The following is a 23,012-nucleotide window of genomic DNA, read 5'->3' on the forward strand; positions in this document are numbered from 1 at the left end:
TATATATGAAAGTTATTTAATTTTTATACATACTCACTGGAGTGGTGTCGCGCATTGCGTGCCCAGTTTTCTGTCTCAGTGGTTGCGTGTGCTGTATGGTCGCTTTACACATAAGCTTTCGGATGCCTACCCGCTCGTGCCATGCTACCCTAAGGGAGCTGGTGACCCCAGTTCCAACAGGCATCTTACCTAGAGCAAAACTTGAAGCAGGCTAGTTAGCTACTTCTACTGGCCAAACATATACCAGAAGGTGTAGAAGTTTTGTAACTCCTGTGCAACCTGCCATGCCAGCAGCAAAGCAGTTATCTACGGAAAGGGCGTCTTAATTCCACTTACAGTGGTTGGGGTTCCTTTTCAAAGGATAGGGGTTGACATGGCTGGCCCCAATGGACCCTCCAACAGCTTCAGGGAACGGATTCACACTGGTGGTAGTGGATCATGCCACTAGGTACCCTGAAGCTATACCCATTAGGATTTTCCTGCTCCTGCAGTTGCCAGAGCCCTCAAGTATTTTTACAAGAGGGGGTTTACCTAAGGAGGTGGGGTTAGGCAGAGGTAGTAACTTCATGTCTGGCTGCCTAAAGGCAACGTGGAATGAATGTGGTGTGCCTTACAAGTTAACTACCCACATCATCCACAAACAAATGGTTCAGTTGAGAGATTTAAACAAAACTATGAAAGTTAGGATCATGGGACTCCCTGAAAAACTCAGAAGGAGTGTCATTTTGCAATGCCTGATTTTTCGCTAACAGATCAGTACCACAGAAGGGTGTAGATTTTTCCTTCATTGAACGTTTTGATCATCCTGTGAGGGGATCATTGTGTCTAGTGAAGGAAGGCTGGGAGAGACCACTCAAAAAGCCTAAACAAGACATTGTGGACTGTGTACTAAGCCTACATTTCAGGATGTCAGAGTACACAGAGAAGCATCCAAAAACCTTGAGACAATCCAAGAGCTCCAGAAGCTTTGGTATGACTAAAAGGCTGCACTGGCTGGTGCAATTACAACCAGGGTAGAAAATATGGGTTTTGGAGCCTTTGGCAAGTGGAGCGGTCCCTATCCTATCCTTGAGAAATAAAGTGAGGTCACCTATCTGGTAGATCAAGGCACTAGCACCTTCCAAGAACCCTGGGAGCGTGCCAGCCTCCACACATGGCCAAGCAATCTTCCCTGGAGTAGAGGAACTACTCGCCTGCAATCTGCAGGCACCGAAACACAAAGTCCGGAATACCGAGTCACTGCTCTCAAACCAGCCGAACAAAGCAGCTCCCCAGCAAGTTGTGCCCCTGATCTCCCAAAGGTCAGATCTGTCACTCAGGTGAGCACCCAGAATTTGATAGTTCTAGTACTCTCATTATTTTCCTTGTCGGAGTCCGGTGCATGAGGCATTCGGCCCCAGTTTGGAGTTGCCTGGCTCCCAGTCAACAGCAGACGCCATCGTTAAGGGCCATTTTTAGCTTTTGCTTAATGTAGGTTGTAAATTTATAACCATTTATTTGTTTTCACTTGTTTTCCATTAATATTCTTTCAGTGGGGAGCCTGAGTGGGGTTTGAAGAGTAGTTGGAATCTAGGTTTCCCCCCTTTTCATTTGACCATCTGTTTTTAGGCTACCTTTGCGCTTTAGCACTTGGGTGGCAAACACGCCCGCTTCGTGAAAGGCTACATAATTCCCACAACACCATGTCCGCACAGCGGGCGCGCCAAAGGCAAGCTGGTCTGCGCTACCAACCCATAAACCTAAGGATATATTCCAGAAACCAACTGCTCGACTGGAATTCTAGAGGAAAGCATTTCTTGAGTCCCTCCTTTCGCTTAGACAGAAACCCAAAGTCGACTCACTGTCCAGATTGCAAACTCACTCTTTTGAACTCAAAGATTAAAACCTCTACAGCAAAATCAGCCTCCACTTTGAATACACGACCCCCTGCAAAGTCAGTTTGTTGCACGCTAATTAATGCGCGTTCCTTGATCAAGCACTCGCTGGGAGTTCACTGATTTCATGGATACGCAAACTATCGACTTCGCGTTGGTAACGCAGTCCTGGGCAGATGACACATCGGGCCCAGATCTACGATTAACCGTTCAAGCAGGCTTTGCTATCTTTAGGCAAGATCGTGTGGGAAAGAGGCGGAGGTATAGCCGTGATATATCTGAGTGTCTTTGTAAATCCAAGTAATGCCAAAGTTTTAGATGCATTATCCTTTAAGATCTAACTCAATAACCATTATTCGTTTAATGGCATGCTTATCTATCGCCCCCCTGGATATTATCTCCCAGTCTTCCGACCTTACATTTCTGGGGGATTACAAACTTCACTTAGAAGACACTCAAAATGGAGATGCTGTCCATCTCATAGATGTAATGGAAAGAATAGGGCTTACTTAACATGTTATTGGTGATACACATTTGGCAGGCATCTTTTGAATGGGTTATTCTCGAACAACGACTCCCTCCAGACCCTACCCTCCCTCCTGCTGGGCTGACCATAAAGCGGTCACGTTTACTCTTAACGCATATATATCACTACCAAATGGTGATCAGGCAGCAACCCACAAGTGGACTCGCACTTGGAACACTTAGTGCAGTAGCCTTGGATAGATTCCTGGCTCAGAATCCTCCGACATTTAGCAATGACCCAAATGAGGCTGCTATCGCTTTTAATCAATGGTTGCATAGATCAGAAAAAAACATTTAAACCGAAGATTTAAACTCTCAGAACTGTAGCTTCAAAAACAAACCTGTCGACTGGAGAGGAAATGGAGACTCCATTATGGCTCCAGTGAAAAGTAAGCATACAAACAGCCCTTGACGACCTACAAAGAGCTAATTCTTAATTAAAAAACACGATTTTATACTACATCTATCGAAGCTTCAAATAATTCTTCCAAGGAACTGTTCGCTACAGTGAAAAAGCTAGCCAAACCCCCAGAGGCCATAAACGCTAATGTGAGCCAAGAATTTTGCAACTCTTTAAGGAAGTTTACAGCAATTTCGCAAATACCTGCCCCTGGTGGTGTCCAGGCTTGATTATTTTAATGGTCTTTTTGTTAATATCAGGGGGAAAAAATTTAATAAAATTCAGATAGTTCAAAATGTTGCAGCTCGCTTGTTGTTGGGCTCAGATAACTTCAATGGCTTTTGGTGAAGAAACGCATTGACTTTAAGGCTCTTTGCATTGATTTTAAAGCTGTATACAGTATGGGTCTAATCTGTTTTGAACAATTTTAAACAGTACTTTTGAGCTGGGACGCTGAGGTCTACCTCAGCCCACAACCTTATTGTGCCCACATTTAAAAAAGCGGGATGCAGTGGCAGATGCCTTCTGGTGGGAACCACAAGACTCTGGAACTCTCTCCCACTAGAACTAAAAAAGGAAACCCAATTGCTGGCTTTAGAAAAGCATTACAAACTTGACTTTTTACTCTCTGACCAGTTGGGTTAGCCTCTGCAGTTCTCTAATTGAGTCAGCACCTAGAGACCCCTGGGTATTAGCTGCACACCGCAGAGAACGACTTTTTGAGTGGCCCAGCTGTCCTGATTTGGCACCCTCAACCAGTGACCACAAGGTTCCAAGACACAGAGCCCAGCCGACCCTCCATTCTACACAGAGCGCCTTAGCCCAGGTACCGACGTACCGGCTGTGCCCCCCTTTTCCCCCAGGTCCCTTCTAAACCCCACCTCCATTGAGAGCTCCTGGACGTATCCTGAAGTGCCCCTTCTTTTGACCGGTGTAGCATGCACAGCAACAAACACGAACCAGCACCTCTGCAACTGGATGCCCCAGGGCAGATAACTGGTAACTGCTGGTGGTACTTTGGACCTTGGCCCCCAAGTCCCAAGAGAGATCCCCAGAACCCAAACGAAAATAACTTTGTTATACATGTCTTTTTCCCCCCAATAGGAAAGCATTGTGCCTAAAAGTGCATTTAAGTGAACTTTTAACATACTGTTAGATTTGGGGGTCTCTAATTGGCACAGGTAGGTACTTGTGACAAATAGGGACCCTTGCATCTAGTCAGGGTAAGGGGGTACACTCCTAAAATAACTCCTGCTCACCCCCTTGGTAGCTTGGCACGAGCAGACAGGCTTATCTCAGAGGCAGTGTGTAAAGTATTTGTGAGCATATACAGTAATCAAGTGACAACACTACAGATGGACACCACACCAGTTTTATATCAAAAATAAGTATTCTTTATATAGATTTAACACAAGACCACAAACGACAAAAATCCACAATACTGTACTTAAAATGGTAGAATTACCTTAGTTCTCTTTAGAACTTAAAATGAGACACTTTGAGTCAATGCAACATTAGATGCGTAATGCTTCTACAGCTAAAGTGTTGCAGGGATGGTGATTCGGTAGTTCCTTACACACAAAGACAGTGATGCGTTGAAGATCTGGTGCAAAGAAACAAAGATGTCGCTTCCTTCGTGATGCGACACTCCTCCGATGTTGCGAGATGTCCCGACTCTATGCAACAGCTGCAGCGGCGACACCCTTGTTCCGTGATGCGACGGCAGCGGCTTTGGTGGCGACACTAGTCTCAGACGATGCGAGAGACTTTAATTCGATGCGACAACTGCAGCGCAACACCCTTGGTTGGCACGCTTCTCCGTGGATGCGAGACGCTTCTGCGGTGCAATACGACAGCTACAGCAGCGTCATCTCTGTGATGCAGCAGCTGTGACGCGCTTCTTCGAGGTTGCAAGATGTTTCTTGTGATGCGGTGCAATGAGACTACAGCGGCACCATCTCAGTAATGAGATTGCAGTGGCTGCGACAGCGACACTCTTCTCCTTTGTGAGTAGCGCTTCCAGCTCCTTGCGAGACGCAGTCCCTAAGAAGGCCCAAAACAGCTGCAGCCACTTCCAAAGAAGTCTTGGGGAGCTGGTGGTTGAAGTCTGTTGTCCCCGAGACTTCAGTAGGAGGGAAGCTCTTCTCTCAAGCCCTTGGAGATCTTCACAAGTTGAATAAAGCACACAAAGTTCCTTTCTCCTTTCTTTAGCAGTCAGGCAACCACTGCAGGCCAATCCCCCAAGCAGCACTTCAGCTTAGGGATAGTCCCTCCTCGGTTTCTTCAGGTTCCTCTCCTCAGCAAAGGTTTCTTGTTGTTGTCCAAAGTGATCTAAATTCTTGGGATCAGGGTCCCAATACTTATACCCCAAAACCCATTGTTCTCAGAGGGGCCTTTGCCTAGTCCAAACCAGTTCTGGTCAGTCCTGGAGCACTCTGTTTACACAACTCTTTTCCTTTCACAGTGCAGGGCAGAGACATCAGACACGCCGCAGGAGGTGGAGCCTGCATTGTGGAGTGAAGGCACAGTCCTATTCAGGTCCCAGGTGCAACTCCTCCCTTCCTTCAATCTAGATGCAGATCTCTATTCACCCCTGGGCTGACTCACCCTGTCTCCTGGAATCCCCAGACAAGGAATACACAACCTAGCAGAGGCAGGCTTGGATAGTTAGACAAGAAAATACCTACTTTCTAAAAGTGGTATTTTCAAACATAGAATGTTTGAATCAACTTCACTGAAAGATGTATTTTATCATTCTGAGTTCAGGCATACTAAACGCAAATTTCTACCTAGTTCCCTGAGTCAGTTAGTATTATAAAATGTAATAATCTAACTGCCCATTTTGGCCTATGGGAATAGCTATACTTGCAATAGGGAAAAACGAAAATGGCTGTAATTCACCATTAGGACATGCCACACACACATCAGGGCTTGTCCTAGCTTATACTTACAGTGCTCCCTGCCCTAGGGCCTACCATAGGGGTGTCGGACATGTAGAAAAGGGAAGGTTTAGGGACTGGCAAGTGGGTGCACGTGCCCAGTCAACATGGCAGTACCAGACTGCACACAGACTCTGCAATGGCAGACCGGAGACACTTTTACAGGATGCTTCTGTGGGTGGCATAACCAGTGCTGCAAGCCCACTAGCACCATTTGATTTACAAGCCCTGGGCACACTCAGTTCACTGTACTAGGGTCTGACCAGTAAACCAAATCGGCCAATCGTGAAATCACAAAACCATACATTAATTTACAATAGGGAGCACTTGCACTGTGGCACTGGACAGCAGTGGCACAGTGGCCAAAGCATCTAACACCAGCAAAAACAAATGAGGCAACAGCAAAAATGGAAGGGAGACCCACGACAAGGTGCAAGGTCTAACACATACCTGCTAAAATCCCTATGTAAAAAAGTACTTACTTGATAACTAAGTTCTTGGTATCCAAATTTATATAAAAATAAGGCGGTTTTCTAAATTGGTTTTGGATTCATTCTAGATTGTGTCTCTCATTTGTTGCTTGCGAGTGTAAACAAATGCTTCACACTACCCTCTGATACATAACTAACCACCCAGGCTATCACAAGAGATCATTTGGGTTATCATTGGTGCCTATGTAAACCAATTTGGGTTTGCCTGGACTCTTTACACAGCGTACCTCATTTTTGTCCACTATATAAAAAACAGCTGCCTACAATGGTATGCTAGAGGGTAGCATATCACACTTTTTTTGCTCCTGATGCAATCTCTCTATCAGTGCATACTATTGCTGCTTCAATTAACCCACCAACTGGCAAAACTAGATTTCATCTGCTGGACTTGCACTACTCGACCAACCCCCCCCCCCCCCCCCCCCCCCCCCCCCCGAGTAGATGGTGTGGGCCTCCAGGGGTCCCTTGACCACATCTGACTAATGCTCTTTAAAGTACAAGTAGTAGAAATTTTGAAGATGGGATCAACTTCATGTTAAAAAGATATTTGAAATAAGTAAAAGAACTGGATAATCTGTTTATACTGAAAGATTCAATTGCTTGCAAGCACCCCTCTGACATACAACACAGCAGTGTTTAAGCTAGCAAGTCCAGAAATACATTTTATTTAAATGATTTTTTATAACAGTTGGTCCAGCTATAGCTTGTAGTTAGAAACAAGTTTACCAATGGGAGTTTCAAACTTCAGTCTCACAAAAATGGACAGTCTGTGTTCATTAGAAAAACGTGTATCCATACCATAAACCATATCTAAAAAGCCTCAAAAAGAAAAAGCTAAACAGTTAAACGTTATCTAAGTTCTAGTGCTAAATGAACATTCATACATGTATTGCAGTTCACTTTGAAACGAATCACGTGAACAAAACCAACTTACCATCATAAAAACAAACTTCAACATCTGCACTGGGGGAATTCTCCATCAACATGCACTTTGCATATTTTGTGTAGTATGTGACTTTCGGTGTCTTGGATCTTACCAGCTGTATAAATTTAGCAGCATATTGGTACTTCTTCCAGTACTTCTCTGAAATTAAAAGTTCCAAGAATATTAATTACAAAAAGGTGGAATTTTGAAAGAAAGTTTGGAGATATCGCAGCTCTCATTCTACTTGACCTCTCAGCTGCCTTCGAACCCCTGTCTCACCACACCCCTATCAGAAAATTGCGAGACAAAAGGTATCCAAGGACCAGTCATCAACTGGATTTGTTCCTTCCTCACAGGAAGGGCACAGAATCCGACTACCACCCTACACAACGGAACTCACAAACCTGATCTGCTGGATTTATCGATATGCCCAACCCTGTTTAACATTTCATGTCAGTGATCGCTAACTGTCAAATCATATGGCATCGCCATCATTTCCTAAAGCAACGACACCCAATTCATCCTATCGCTAATCGACGGATGTATGATGGAACCACGCATGCCATTACTGTGCAATGCCTTTACCATGCATACCTTTACAACGAAAATATAAGTAGCTCAGGTAAGTGAAAACCCTATTTGACCTTATCGACCCCAACCCGTAAACTCAACCAGCCCTAAACCTGAAATATACCCTTACTTCCCAATGCCCTTACCAGTCCATAAACCCTAAAAACACACAACTCAATACACCTACCAACCATAAACCCTAAAAATACACTCACCGCTTAATAACCCTACCCACTCTAAATATACCCACCCAATACCCTGTTGATTGGATAAGAATGTATCCTGAAAAAACAAAGACAAGACGTGTTTGGCATAACAGGAATGGTTGGTTTAATCAAGCACTTCGGCCAGGAGCACAGTTACAGAGGCGGTGTGAGAAAGTGCCTCTTTTGCATGAGAAAGGGCCTCTTTTGCATGGTTAGCCCCCCACTGTTTGCCTGGTTTTGCACCCTGCACCCGACCGCTCCTAGTGGTGTATGTGTGGTGCTGCTTTGTGCCGCCACACACCTGTGCTACACTTAACCCACAAAGCTTGGCCCCCTGAAACCGATCTACTACCTGCAAGCAGTATGGCTCCAAGCATCACCGGTCTACATTGGAAAGCACTGGGTCTATCTCAGATTTTGACATCAGCACCTGGCTGACCCTGTGCCATTGGTGGTGCAGTTTTGGTACTTTCCTGACCACCATGGCCCTAGCTGACTTTGGCTCAGAAGACTGGGATTGTAAGTTTAATAGTTACTGATTTAACCACATTATTGTTTTCCCCATAGAAGAACACTGGACTGTGTTAAAAACTTTCTAAGTGGCGATTTTTTAAAGTGAAAAGTATTTTTAATGTACTTACTTGATTACCAAGATCTTGGTCTAAAAATAAAATACAAAGTGTATTTTTCTCAAATTGGTCTGGATCTCCTTCTTGGGCTGTGTGTCCATTATGTATCACTGTTGTGCAATACATTTCTTACACTCCTCTGTGTTAGGCCTAAGGCTGCTCACCGACACTACCACTAATAGAGCACTTTGGGTTTTACATTGAGTCCTGTACACCTTTGGGGAACGCCTGGACTCTGCATGGTATTACCACTTAGAGGTAATATAGACAGAGTCCGCTTCCTACAAGGGGTCTGAGGACTGTCTCAAAGTACAATCATTTGAACGCCTTTATATACATTTCTTGGCGCATCATAAAACAAATCATAATTCCTGTTTAGGGAGAGGAATGTGGGCCTTGTCATGGAGCCATACTCGTACCGGATGACAAATGCAGGTGGGTCTCTACCTTGCGCGGGCACAATGAGGGTTAGTGGGCAATGAGTCCAGCTGTCCGACATGGGGAGCGAACGATCAGTGTGTGTGCGGATTGGCTGAGTGTCCCCAACTTCATGTGGCATCTAACTTTATGGTGTTTTGAGAACGTGCGCCCCTCCTACCATGCGTGTTTTATTGGGGCCAATATCCCTGGACCATTGTGGTGTTGTTGCCTATCTGTGGGACTAATCGGGTTTTCCCAGTTTGCATGCTTGTCCTGCTGGTTACGTGAACACCCCCCCCCCCCACACCCCCGTCCCCCCGATGATCAAGAATGTCGCAGCGAGACATCCTCTTCCTCCCACGAAGCATCTACATCACACCACATCTCAGAGCTTCACTGGCTCTCCATATGTAAGAAAGTGGCTCTTTATATACTGGATCAAAGTAAGGTACAGTGTATAGAGTTCACAATCTCCAGAGGTATAACAGAGGTTAAAGCAGATCTGACCTTACTCTCTAAAGTGGTAGCTTGGTCGAGCAGTAGGGCAGTATCAGAGGATAGTGTAAAGCATTTGTTGTACACACTCAGTCAGCAAAAGGCTTCACACACTCAAGAACTGAACTCCAGGCCATTTGTTTTTATATCCAAAGATATAGTTGTTTTATTTTTAGAACCAACAGGTATCAAAATATACTTTTCTCAATATGAGTGACTTTAGGTAGTTACTTTGCAGAAAGGCAATAAACTTTGAAAGCACAATAGTTACAGTGGTTGCAATAGGCAACACAAGTCTAAACACAATTTAACATTGAGCTCAATGGGTTTTTCAACATAAATGCAGCGGATTACTTTAAGCATTACTTTTCTAACCCCAGGACTGGATCCTGGCTTCAGTCCCAGGACTAAGCTGCAAACAGTTAAGTACAAGCGTTTTGGTTACAGTTGTGATTTTCAAAGAATATAAATGTATTATCAAAGTTGACACTTAGAAACTTTTAATTGAAAAACTAGCAATGTTATCCTATGGAAGGAAAGTCAAGTCACGGGTAAAGTAGGCTCTCGTTACTTTTGTAATCCAGTACTGGACTCCTAGGTTCAGCACTGGGATCTCTACCTAAGGCAGGCAACTATTTACGTTTTAGCAGTTGGTACGATTTTTAAGAAATATTTGTAGTTTGCAAAAATAGACAAATAGAAAAAATTTCATAGGAAAACAGTCAATGGTTTCCTATTGAAGAAAATTCAGGTTACTAGCAAGTACAGTTATAATTATTTCTGAGGTTCAGTACTGGGCTAAAAGGTACAGTACTGGCTTCTCTCCTGATCACATGTGACCAATTAGTTATTCGGCTGATTATAGATGAATATTTTAAAGTTTCAAAACTTCACACTTAGATTTTTCGAGTCAAACCAGTCAATGTTATCCTATGGAAGGAAAGTGAGTTATCGGCTTTCAGGTGAGTACTCAAATGGTGAAGGTAAGGTTCTGGGCATCGACCCAGGGGTCTCCAAGGGTCGGAAAGGTACAGTAGTTATACCCTAAGCGGTACTGGGGCAGCCGGGTGAAGAGAGAGTAGGCCCAATGCAATCCAATGGAGGGTAGGGGAGCTGGTGTTGGTGGCTGCAAGCAAGCAGGCAGGCCATACCGCTGTGGGAGCTGAGCTCCTGGTCACTTACTCAGGGCAAGTGGGGAAGTAGAGTAGGGTAGTAGTTGCACTTCCAGCGGCACTCGGGCAGCTGGGTGCAGGGTGCTTTTGAGCAGTCGGGCGTCAATTTTATCCAATGGGAAAGTTAAAAAGTGAACAAAGGCTGCAGGCTCGGGGACGGAGATTCTTCAGGTGTGACCACCACTTCGAGAGGTAAGTTTGGATCTTGGAGAAGAGATAGGTACCCCAAAGGAAGGCACAGGGGACGGTGGGCGCCGGGAAATCTTACCCTCAGCTGGTCGCAGTTGGAGGTCTCCCTGGTTCTGAGGCTGAAGGAGTGATCTGGGTTCTCGAGGAGGGTCTTTGGGCGCTGGACTTCGGGTCCCAGTCGCCGGGGGGACGTCCTTGTGTGGTTTTAGTTTACTCAGGCACAGGCATGCTCGGCGGGTGCAGAGTGGGCTGGGTTCGTGGTTCCTGGTTGGCACCAGGGGTGGTGGTGTTGGAGCAGAGCTTCTGCTCATGGGAGTCCCAGTCTCTAAGAGGGTCAAGGCAGGCAGGTCCTCCGGGGTTCTTGAGGTTGCTGTCCGCAGGAGACGCCGGGTTTAAGCAGGAGCAGGTTCAAGGATACACAGGCCGGTAGGGTTAGGGCCTTTGTTCGTTAGCACTGTTCATAATTCAGCAGAAAGGGTGAAGCATCCAACATATTCTTATTTTACTGATCACTTTCTAACAGCCTATATTAGCATAGTTGTCCAAATCGTTAAAACATGAGAACATTTTCTCAGACTACACTGGAAAAGAAATGCAGAAAAGCACAGCCCGATCGGCTTGCATTAGGAAAGTCTGAAACATTCACCCTTTATGCTTAATTGAGAGAGTTGCCAGATCCCTGAAAGCAGCAGGTAATTAATGTAACTTTAAGGGCCATCAACGAAAACCCTACAATGCACAACTTGTGCTTTCTTACATTCAGAATGTGGAAATATATCCTAAATCAAATATGAACATCTGGATAATAATTGGGATAAAAAGAAAAATAACTATTGGGAATACATTCCCTTACTACCACATTTCTCTAACAATTGCAGTTTTTTGCTCCAGCTGTTAAAGGGGATGCCAGAAAACCAATTCTAGTGGTTCTTAAACCTCAAAGCACAACGATTATGCACAACATACAGCACTAATCTCAGTTGCATTATGTGCCACTCTCTAATACACCCCTCTTCCTCAAGTTGAGGTGATGGAAGAAGAGGTGGGGTCGCAAGGGAGGTAAAGGCGTCCCTACTTCATACTGAAGTCTTCCCTGTAGAAGCAAGCAGGTGTCTGTTAACCAAATACACCAACTAGTTGCCTTCTTTGGTGGCACAGATTTAGTTGAAATGGCTGATGATGCTTCTGTCAGAAAAAGTGGTGAACCATTTTGCTCCTCTGTCAATTACATGGCAACTGGTTTAAAAATGGAAGACCCTGACCCCATTTGGTGCTGTAAATACGTGGGTGAAATCAAAGTTGAGAGCCAGCATAGCTGGCAGAGCATGGCACAGACTGGGTCTTCTGCTGGTAATGGCATCTCCTCAATACACACCTTATCTGAAAGGAGCAGTACATTTGTTGGGGCACCTTGTGCACTGCAAGGCAGCTTCGGTCACTACTGCTGGGGTCTAGAATAGCCACAGATGAACAAGTTACTTGCCTTCGGTAACGCTTTTTCTGATAGATACAGTATCTGCCTGTGGATTCCTCACCTTGTGAATATCCCCCTGCGTCAGCAACGTTCGGAAAATTCTTTTGTAGCACGCCGGCGCGGACGACGTCATAGGAGCACGGCATCGCACGCGACTGACTGACGTCACCGACCCCTTATTAGGCCTACGTCGGCGTGATGACATCAGTTCCGCCCTTTTTTCCATGCCTTCGAGGCACCCGGACGGACTAATGACAGTAGATATACACATATACAATGTACATAGTACATACAATTCAAAAATACACACACACAGTGCGTAGCAAAGGTATAAAAAACTCAAAATATATATATAAATATACATAAAATACATAAATACAGGTATAGAAGAGTGGACAAACGGGGAGGCGGGTGGGCATATGAGGAATCCACAGGCAGATACTGTATCTACCAGAAAAAGCGTTACCGAAGGTAAGTAACCTGTTCTTCTGATAGATACATCTGCCAGTGGATTCCTCACCTTGTGAATAGAGTCCTACATCAGTTCCCACTCCCGGAGGAGGTTGTCCACTCTCCTATACCAGAAAATCTTGCAGGACAGAGCGTGCACAATGGCCATCCCTCCTCACCTCGCTATCCAAGCAGTAATGCTTTGCAAAAGTGTGAAGGGAGGCCCATGTCGCTGCTCTACAAATGTCCTCCACAGGAACACCCCTAGACAAAGCAGATGTTGATGACTTTGCTCTAGTAGAATGAGCCCTTCTACCCGCTGGGGGTTCCTTACCAGCCAGGGCGTAGCAGATCTTGATGCAAAGTATGATCCATCTTGAGAGTGTGTGCTTGTGCACACCCCGTCCTTTCTTGTAGCCAGCAAATCCCACAAAGAGCTGGTCATCCACTCGATAGTCTTATGTTCTATCAAGGTAAAAGCTCACCGCCCTCTTAGGGTCCAGACGGTGAAGACACTCCTCCTCCTTGGAAGGGTGAGGGGGAGGATAGAAGGTAGGAAGGGTAACGGACTGTCCTAAATGGAATGGAGTAACCACCTTAGGCAGAAAAGCAGCCCTGGTCCAAAGAACCATTCGTTCAGCATGAATGGTCAAGAATGGGGGCTTTGAACTAAGAGCTTGAAACTCACTTACCCTCCTTGCCGAGGTAATCGCAACTAGGAAAACCGTCTTAAAAGACAACAACCTCAAGGGACAATTATGCAGAGGTTCGAAAGGAGAACCCATTAGATAAGTAAGTACCAGATTCAAGTCCCATTGAGGCACAATAAAGGGAGTAGGCGGAAACTTATTTGTAAGCCCCTTCAGAAATCTCAAAACAATAGGAGATTTAAACAAGGACGGCTGATCCGGCAGGCAGAGAAAAGCAGACAACGCCAAAAGATAGCCCTTAACTGTTGCCACAGCAAAACCTTTCTGCGCTAAAGAAAGCGCAAAAAGAAGTATATCTGACAAGCGAGCCCTCAAAGGATCGATGGACTTCTCTCCGCACCAGACAACAAATTTGGACCATCTATAAGAATAAATGGATTTAGTGGAGTCCCGCCTAGCCGATAAAATGGCATCCACCACATCGTGCGGGAGAGAAAAGGAATTCAGGTTGCCCCGTTCAATCTCCAGGCATGAAGGTGTAAGGTCTGGAGATGGAGGTGTAGAACCTGCCCCTCCATCCGAGAGAGGAGATCTGCCCTGAAAGGGAGACGGAGCGGCGGGCACGAGGAGAGGTGAAGAAGATCTGTGTACCACACCCTTTTTGGCCAATCCGAGGCGATCAATATTACTTGTGCCCGGTCTTGGCGAATCTTCCTCAGAACCCGAGGAATCAAGGGTATGGGAGGAAACGCGTAAAGGAGTTGTGAGTTTCAACTCAACTGAAATGCGTCCCCCAAAGCTCCCTGCATCGGATACCGGAGACTGCAGAATGACGGGTACTGAGCATTCTCGCAAGTGGCGAACAGGTCCATCTGAGGAGTTCCCCATGTCCGAAAGACGTGACGAACTACCTCCGGATGGAGCCTCCACTCGTGGTCGGCTGAGAACTGCCGACTGAGACGGTCTGCACGTACGTTTAGAACTCCGGCCAGATGATTTGCCATCAGACAAATCTGATGGTCCTGAACCCAGGACCAGAGACGCAGAGCCTCTCTGCAGACACTGTGACCCTACTCTTCCCGGTTTGTTGACATACCACATCGCGGTGGTGTTGTCCATCAGGACTTGAACCGACCGACCGCGAAGGGAGGGGAGGAAGGCCTTGAGAGCCAAACGTATCGCCCGCAATTCCAAAAGGTTGATGTGAAGCAACCTTTCCTCTGGAGACCCTTGACCTCCAGATCCCCCAGATGAGCACCCCACCCTAGAGTGGATGCATCAGTTATCACTGTGGCCACAGCTGGAGGCAGATTAAAGGGCTTCCCTTGAGACAGGTTGCCTTCCACTCCCCACCAAGTCAGATCCGCTGCAGTTTCTCTGGAGATCCTCACAGACTCCGAGATCTCCGTTGTGTTGATACCACAGCCTGCGGAGGCACCACTGGAGTGCCCTCATGTGCAAGCGTGCATTGTTGACAAACAGAATGCAGGAAGCCATCAGAACGAGCAGGCAAAGGACCTACAGGACTGGAACGACCACTCCATTGAAAAATAAAGGCATCAACTCCTGTATGTCGCAAATCCTTTGAGGAGGAGGAATACACAACATACAGTTGTATCCAGTTCAGCACCTATGAACAGGTTGTGCTGGGAGGGCACCAGGTGATATTTGGGTACATTTATCGAAAAACCCAACCTGTGTAACAACTGAGTTGTCTCTTGCAAATGATGGAGCACCATCTCTGGAGACTCTGCTTTGGTCAGGCAGCCGTCCAGATAAGGGAATACCGGAATCCCTGACCTTCTGAGATGTGCAGCCACCACAGCCATCACCTTGGTGAAGACTCGAGGCGCAATAGTAAGACAAACGGAAGCACCGCAAACTGGTAGTGTTGCGAGCCCACCGTAAAACGGAGACACTTCCTGTGCAACTTCAGGATTGGGATGTGAAAATACACATCCTGCAAGTCGATCAACACCATCCAGTCCTCTTCCAGCAGCGCCTGAAGAACCTGTGCAAGGGTGAGCATCTTGAACTTCTGCTGCTTCAGGTAAAAGTTCAAGATCCTGAGATCCAGGATTGGACGAAGCCTGCCATCCTTCTTGGGGATCAAGAAATACCGGGAGTAGCACCCCTGACCCCTTTCCTGCTCTGGAACCACCTCTATCGCACCCTTTCTAACAGTACCTGTACGTCTTCCTGAAGGAGCAACAGGTGGTCCTCCGAGCAAAAACCCTGGCAAGGAGGGTAATTGGGAGGGAATTCCCGAAAGGGAAGAGCATACCCATTCTCTACGAGATTGAGAACCCAAAGATCTGATGTAACCGATTTTCAATCCGTAGAAAATAAGTAAGCCGACCCCCTACAGGACCCACATGATCCGGAATGGCGGATCTAGGGCTGCTTTGCTGTTGTAGGTGGGGGTGGGTATTAGAGGGGGAAGTAGAGGAGGAGGAGGCTTGACGTCCACGAGGACGACTCCTTTGTCTGCCCCTGTAGGACTTGTACAAAGGATTTGGCTGCTGCTGGTTCTGCTTATAGGTACGAAAAGTAGACATTCCAAAACCCTTGTACTTCTTGGTGAAAGAGCCTCTAGTCTGCAGAGCCAAAGATCTTGCTGTCGCTCTGCTATCTTTAAACCTTTCCAAGGCAGCATCAGCTTTCTTTCCGAAAAGGTCTATGCCATCATAAGGCAAATCCATCAGAGCAGCCTGGACATCAGCTGAAAACTCGGAAGTCTTTAACCAAGCAGCTCTTCTAATGGCAATCTAAGACCCCATGATCCTAGCCACTGAATCCGCTGTGTCCATACCACTTTGTATGACCTGACGAGCTGCAGCCTGCGTGTCAGATATCACTTCACTAAAGTTCTTCCTATCCTCCTCAGGAAGCTTAGATGATAGCTGCTTCACTGTGTCCATCAAAGCATTAACATATCTGCCTAGCAGACAAGCAACATTCGTGGATTTAAGGGCCATACTACTTGACGAAAACACCTTTTTCGCATTTTGATCTTGCTTTTTTAAAGTCTTTATCTCCAGGAACCTGGGGAAAAGCACCAGCCGATTTGAGAAAGCAGCTTGGACCACCAAACTCTGGCAGAGAATGAATAGATAAGAATTCAGGATCTCCAGGTGTTACCCTATAGCGTCTTGCAACTGATTTTGACACCGCAGGAGCAGTAAGAGGCCTCTTCCAGACTTTCAATATAGGTTCAGTTAGACCCTCAGTAAATGGTAGAGTGGGATCAACCACAGAGGACGGAGAACCTCCGTAAGGATGTTAGACTTGAACTCCACAGATGGTAAAGTCAAATGTAAGAGTTCTGCAGCTTTCTTAATTACCAAATGGTAAGGAACCACATCTTTTGAAGGTGTACCCATTCGGGAGAAAGGTCCAAACCACTTGCATCCTGCAACTCTTTAAAGTAATCCTCCTGATCCTGAAGTTCGCCTTCTTCAACCTCAGGTTCCTCATAATTTCTCTCCTCCATAAGGCGCTGTGCTCTACGCCTCAACCACTCCATCCGAACAGACGTCGTCGGATCCGGTAAGGACTCAGACGGAGTCAGGGCCGGCGTCGAACGAGGAGCTGGAGCCGCCTTAGAATGAGAAGCTGGAACCGCCGTCGAACCTCGATCTTGATCCCGAGGTCGCCCCGGCGCCAGCGACGCCGTGTAAGGAGCCGATGATCTCGGTGGAGCCGAGCTATGCCACGGTGGAATCGGCACCGGCATCTACGGCAAGAAAGGCACCAGAGGGGTACATTGCCCTCACATATACGCCATACATGGCATTTAGAAAATGCGAAGGGTCCTGACCTGGACCAGGAAACTGAGGGTACGAACCCACTGGTTGCTCCTGAGGAAGCTGTACCGGATTAGACTCCTCTTGTTCCTCGGGTTGGTGAACCGGAGTCGCCGAAACCGGAGGAGCTTCAACTTCCTCTTCTTCATGCACCAAAGACTGGTACGGATCCGGAAACGTATTCGAATCCGGATTCGGTGTCGGCTCCCGAGATTGTAAAGGCGAGGCCTCACCTTCAGGCTTACGCGCTGGAGAGGGAGATATTATGTCCTTATGATGTCTTCGAGATGATAACTTCTTTTTCGAGTCCAACTCCCTGCAGCAATGGTGTCTCGAACTGCGCTTCTTCCTCTTATGTTTCTTCTTCGAGGAACCTGAAGCATGCCCCGAAGCAGACTTCGAAGCCGACTCAGACCTCGACCGACTTGATCTTGAAGTCAAAGTCCTCTTCGCATTCTTACCCTTAATTTTGGCAAGAAAGAGTTTCGCCTCCCGCTCTTGAAGAGCCTTTGGATTCATCGTCGACCAGGAACGACAACCCTGGACGTCGTGATCAGAGCACAGACACCACAAACAGTCACCATGTGGATCAGTAATGGACATCATCCTGGCACACGAGTCGCATGGCTTAAATCCCGCTTTCTTTGATGACATCTTCGATGGAAGACAGCACTCCAACAGATACAGAATAAAAGTTCACAATAATAACAAAGTTACTATCTACACAATAGAAGAGCCCAAGAAACTGTTAGCGTCGACGACGCGGAAAAAAGGGAACTAATGTCATCACGCAGACGTAGGCCTAATAAGGGGTCGGTGACTTCAGTCTGAGTCGCGCGCGATGATATGCTCCTATGACGTCGTCCACGCCGACGTGCTGCAAAAGAGTTTTCCGAACGTTGCTGACGCAGGGGGATATTCACAAGGTGAGGAATCCACTGGCAGATGTATCTATCAGAAGTTCCTTTACTGCGGGCTGGCCTCTTGCTAAAGAGACCAAGAGGGCCATAGCTCTGCTATTCTTGAAGCATTCAATAAAGAAATCTGCCTTCTCTCCATAGTGGATTCTCATTAAAGGGCATGTTCACGAGGGCCACCTGGACAGCTCTTGAAAATCCAGTAAAGCACATCCAGGCACAATAACTCAGTGTGATGGCCTTGCCAAAGGATCAGGCAATGATGTTTGCAGAATCTAGAACACTTCTCAGAAAAGGCTTCAAATCATCCAAGTCATCACCGATCAAGCCAGAAAGGCATTTTTCACATTGCCTGGAGGGCTTATTTTAATATCCAGTTTCACAATTCCCATATAGTGTGGATAATCAAAAGCACAACATTTGATGTGCGAAACTTCATAAAGTAAAGAGTTTCCTTCCCATGGCATTCATTCTCAATCTCTGGACACATGAGCTGTAGTGAATTTACTTTGGTTCAGTTTGGAGTACGAAAATTGAACTATAGGGTTCTCTAATGACAGTTGCGAGGACAAGAATTTTGGGTCACCTGGAGCCGGCCTTTGTCACCTGGTTATTAGTCTAGACTGCCAGGCCTGAAAAAATATTCTTCCAGACAGCCAGGACAGGCAAGGTTGTGCCTCATTAAAGAGGAGCTAGGAATCAGCAGCTGAAGAGCAAGGTTAGAAGATTTAATTCAGAAAGTTAGATTCAGACTCCTCTGAAAAACAGGTGAACTTTTGTGCTTCTGCAGCCTTTTCTACCAATGTGGTAAATTAAGACACTTCTTCTATAAGAAAGGATGTCACCTACTGGTGACGTATCGAAACTACTGGTATTTTGTATGTCAAGGGAAAGGCTAGCATCTGGATTATAATGAAGGAGTAGTTTGGCATCATCAGCCATTTTCTGATTTTGTCATAATTTAGCAAGGCTAAAGCATTAGATTCCACTACCTCTGCCAATGGCAGAAAATCACTGGGCCAAGATGAAAAAAAATGTTGCAACTCTTGATACCTGGAATTTACGAGACAAATTAGAGGGCGCCGTCCAAAAAGACAGATCGGTTCCAGGAGCAAAATTGTGGATGTGCTAAAGAAACTGGGGGCCGAATTGTGGGCAGAGATTTTTCTCAAGGTGTTAAGACCAGAATCTAATGAGCAGCAGAATTGGTAGGGTCAAAGCCACTGAAATCAAACCCAAACTATCTGGTCCACTTTTGGGGCGGGGCGAAGACTGTATCTGAGCCACCCTAAACAAGTCTACCAGAGCAAGACGGATGGCACCAACCTGCATGGGATCAGAAGTCGAAGCATAGAATTCTGACTGGATCTTTTGTGTCTGATTCTGCTGCGAAAACATGGAAGAACCTGCTGTCTGGGATCGCTGCCAGGACTCTGAACTGTCCAGCAGGAGTCGTCATGGCTGAAACCACCTTGTTCTATACTGGTGGGGATTGAGAGCTATTGCTAGGGAAAGGTTTTCAAAACCAGTCCAACGCCAGCAATGATATTCTTAAGGTGAGGAACTGGATAGAAGACGTATCCATCAGAATGTCATATCAGACATTAATCCAGCGTGTAATGTTAGTGTCTTGAGTTCAAGTCCAATTCTATATAGGTTTATATACAGGCAAAAACCACCAATGGCAATTTACATTTCATGGCAACTACTACAAGCCACCTTCAACCACACAAATGTTAACACAAAAAAGTTTAAGCAGCATTACCTGGTAAATTGTCGAAGTTGTAAACACAGCAGTCATTTGGGGGGGATGGTGGTCTATCCTCTAGTGGGAAGCCTCTTCCTTCATTGGGGTGATAAACCATAATCTGTCAAGAAAGCCATGTCAAATAGGTTCAACTGATTTATTGCCATTTTAACAGTACTAACAGAGTGCAAATTACAACAGAAAAGTAATGCTTTGTTTGTAGCATTCAAAACCTTGCAGTTTAAACAGAAATAGTTTAGATGAGGTTTAGAAAAAGAAACCAGTGGTCAGCAGACTGTAAGCATACAAGATGGGCACCAGTTCTGTAACAATGCGGTAACAAGGCCTAGGTGCTACCGCAAGAATACCAACCTTGTGTAACGGCTCAGCCCATCTGAGCCCAATTCACAGGTTTTCTTGACATTTGAGGTTGCAGTCCTACATATATTCTACAAGGGGATATCATGGAGGGTTTTTGGAACATAAGAACACAACTATGTACTGGAATCAAAATGATACTAAATGACTTCAGTGTGTCATCCTGACTTTCTCTTGCTTGATAATTGATGGGTAAGTCCTTTCATAGACCTGATCATGCTAACAGCAGTAGAATGCACATGCCACAAAAGGCCTCAAGAAAACAAGTTAAGGAAGAACTTAATCGCCAAAACATTTGTCATACTGGTGAGATAAACTAAGAGTAATTCTTATAAAAAGGAATGCAGGTTAACTTCAGCTGTATACAAGGCTGGTTCTGCCTTAGCTCAGCAGGACTGAGCAGGAATCCACAGATAAGGTTCAACTATTTGTGCATAGTACATTTTTGATATATACACAAGGCTATCCACCTATTGGAAGCAGTGTTTGCTTGGAGTGAGTACAGCATAAGAAATCAAAAGTCGATCTTCATTTTCACACAATTTTTTTATGGGTGCTGGGTCAAAAGGATGGTTGGAGGATGCACCAAGAAAGGTGATCTGTTCTTTTGACCAAGATGTAGCTTTAGGAGATACTGCTTTAAAGAGTACCTCTGGCACCTCCAGGTACTACCTTTTCTGCACAAGTCCCTGTGGGAAAGTGCCCATTTTTTAATGGTTGCCCCCCACTTTTAGCCTGATGTTGATGCTCTTTAACTAAGTGTGCCCAGGGTTCCTGCTAACCAGGTACCCAGGGTCTGTGTTTTCTCCCCCAAACCTTTACCTTTGCACCCTTAATTGGCACCTCTCTGGCCTCATGCATGTCCCTTGTAAAATGTACCATGGATACCAAGGGCACTGTGACCAGGGAAGGCCTCTAAGGACTGCAGCACATATTGTGCCGCCCTTAGAGGCCCGGTACCTTAAAACACACACGCTGCCCTTGCAGGTTGCTTGTTTTGGCACAGAGAAAAAAGAAGAGTCCACAAGGTATACATACCTGTGTGCCATGACTACAAACCACTGCCTGTGGCATAGGTAAGACACCAATCTAGCTGGGTGCACTACACCACCTGTACCCCTAGAGTGTCTTAGTCCATTCTTAGACATTGTAAGTGCAGTGAACCCATAAAGAGTATATGGCCTGGGAGTTTGTCATTACGAAATCCAAAGCACCATAATAGATATACTGAATTCTGGGAAGTTTGGTATCAAACTTATCAGCCCACTAAACCAACACTGATGCCAGTGTGGGATTTAATGCCAAATGCACTCAGAGGGCATCTTAGAGATACCCCCTGAAAAACGACCTAACCCTGGGGTCCTGGCTGAGTGGCTGCTCGCCAGCTGCCACACCTAGACAGGTTTCTGGACCCCTGGGTCAAGAGCCTCCCGCTCTCGGGGTCCTGAAACACAGCACAACCTGGGCAGAGGTGCCAAGCCTCCTCCACCAGGATGGGCAGGGTCCACGAAGGAGAAACTTCAAAGGCTTGCCGCCTTTGTGAGCTGACCCAGCCATTTGCTGCTCCCATCAACTGGCCCCCACTGGTTCTAACCCCCACTTTGGGAGGGAGCATTAGTGGAAAAAACAAGATAGGAGGAGAGGTGTGCCCACATCTGCCAACTCCACCCCTCAGGTGGAGGTGGTGAGGCAAAGCACAACTATCAGTCCCTGCCATCTTAAAGATAGGGGAACCCAGCAAACCAGAGGCTTATGCCCCCCTCCCACTAGAGGGTGGCATAATAGGGGGTGTACCCACCCCAAAGAAGGGGGCCCATTGGTTCCAACGTTTACTTACCTGAAAACACACCTAAATTTACTAATTAGGGGACACCCCCAAACCTTGCCTCCTAAGACAAGCAAAAAGGACAGAAGAGCTGTGAAGGAAGAAGAGGAGAAGGACACCAACTGCCTTGGCCCCAGCACTACTGGCCTGTCACAACCTTGACCTGCTCCAGCGAAATCCCAGAGTGCCCTGCAGCCCCCCAGAACCCAGAGGACCTTCCCTGCCTTAATACATAAGAGCACAGGTGCACCACATAAATCCAGAGTCAATAATCACAGACGTAGGTTTCTCTTAGTAGTGATTTTCTTTATTCCAAAAAAGAAGGTGTACAGTCAAAACACGGATGCTTGCAGTCGACGCGTTTCGTCCTCATGGGACTTCTTCAGGGCAAGGTCTTTTGTATTTGTGCGTATACAATGGAAAGTTTCTTTGCGAATGGGCGTGTCCAAACGATTTCTAAATGGGAAGTATTGAGAAGCCAAAGAGTCGTCTATATGTGCAGATAGGGAGTCACAGTGTATATCGTATTCAAAGTTTTTCAGAATTCTGCGAGTAGTCCTCTCTAATCATAGTATGGGTTAGAATTCAGAGGAGGATGGACTGAAGGATAAGTATTCCATCAGGGATGACTCTTGATAAAGCGAGAAAATCCCCACATCCTCCTCCTTAATACCGCATTGCGTGAAGGTTCAGCTTCCTTCCCGGACAAGGGCGCGACCTGCCCTGCCTTCCCTACAAAGACTGTCTCCTGTGAGCACCAGACTTGCTCAAGAATCAGACTCTGGTGGCCAAATCCGTGAGTCTGCACCAATCTGCACCAGACGCCAATGGCCCGAATTAGAGAGGCCCAACACCACAAGGAGGTCCCCCCAGCAATCATGACCCACAATCTGGTGATCCCCGACCTACCTACCTCAAGCCTCCCTATGA

The 23,012-nt window shown here is 46.3% G+C and overlaps 1 protein-coding gene across 2 annotated transcripts in view; it reads right to left on the reverse strand.

The window, feature by feature from the left end:
• PLK4 (polo like kinase 4) overlaps window positions 1-23,012 on the reverse strand; it is a 217,631-nt gene that overhangs the window by 143,088 nt on the left and 51,531 nt on the right. For both annotated transcript variants that reach the window (XM_086962183.1, XM_086962182.1), the window contains exons 9-10: window positions 19,898-20,000; window positions 7,164-7,313 (exon numbers count right to left, since the gene is read on the reverse strand). In XM_086962183.1, the coding sequence (XP_086818309.1) occupies window positions 7,164-7,313; window positions 19,898-20,000 (253 nt within the window). The remainder of the gene's footprint in view (window positions 1-7,163; window positions 7,314-19,897; window positions 20,001-23,012) is intronic.

The sequence above is a fragment of the Lissotriton vulgaris genome, chromosome 3_1, assembly GCF_964263255.1.
Source record: "Lissotriton vulgaris chromosome 3_1, aLisVul1.2, whole genome shotgun sequence".
Lineage (NCBI taxonomy): Eukaryota > Metazoa > Chordata > Amphibia > Caudata > Salamandridae > Lissotriton > Lissotriton vulgaris.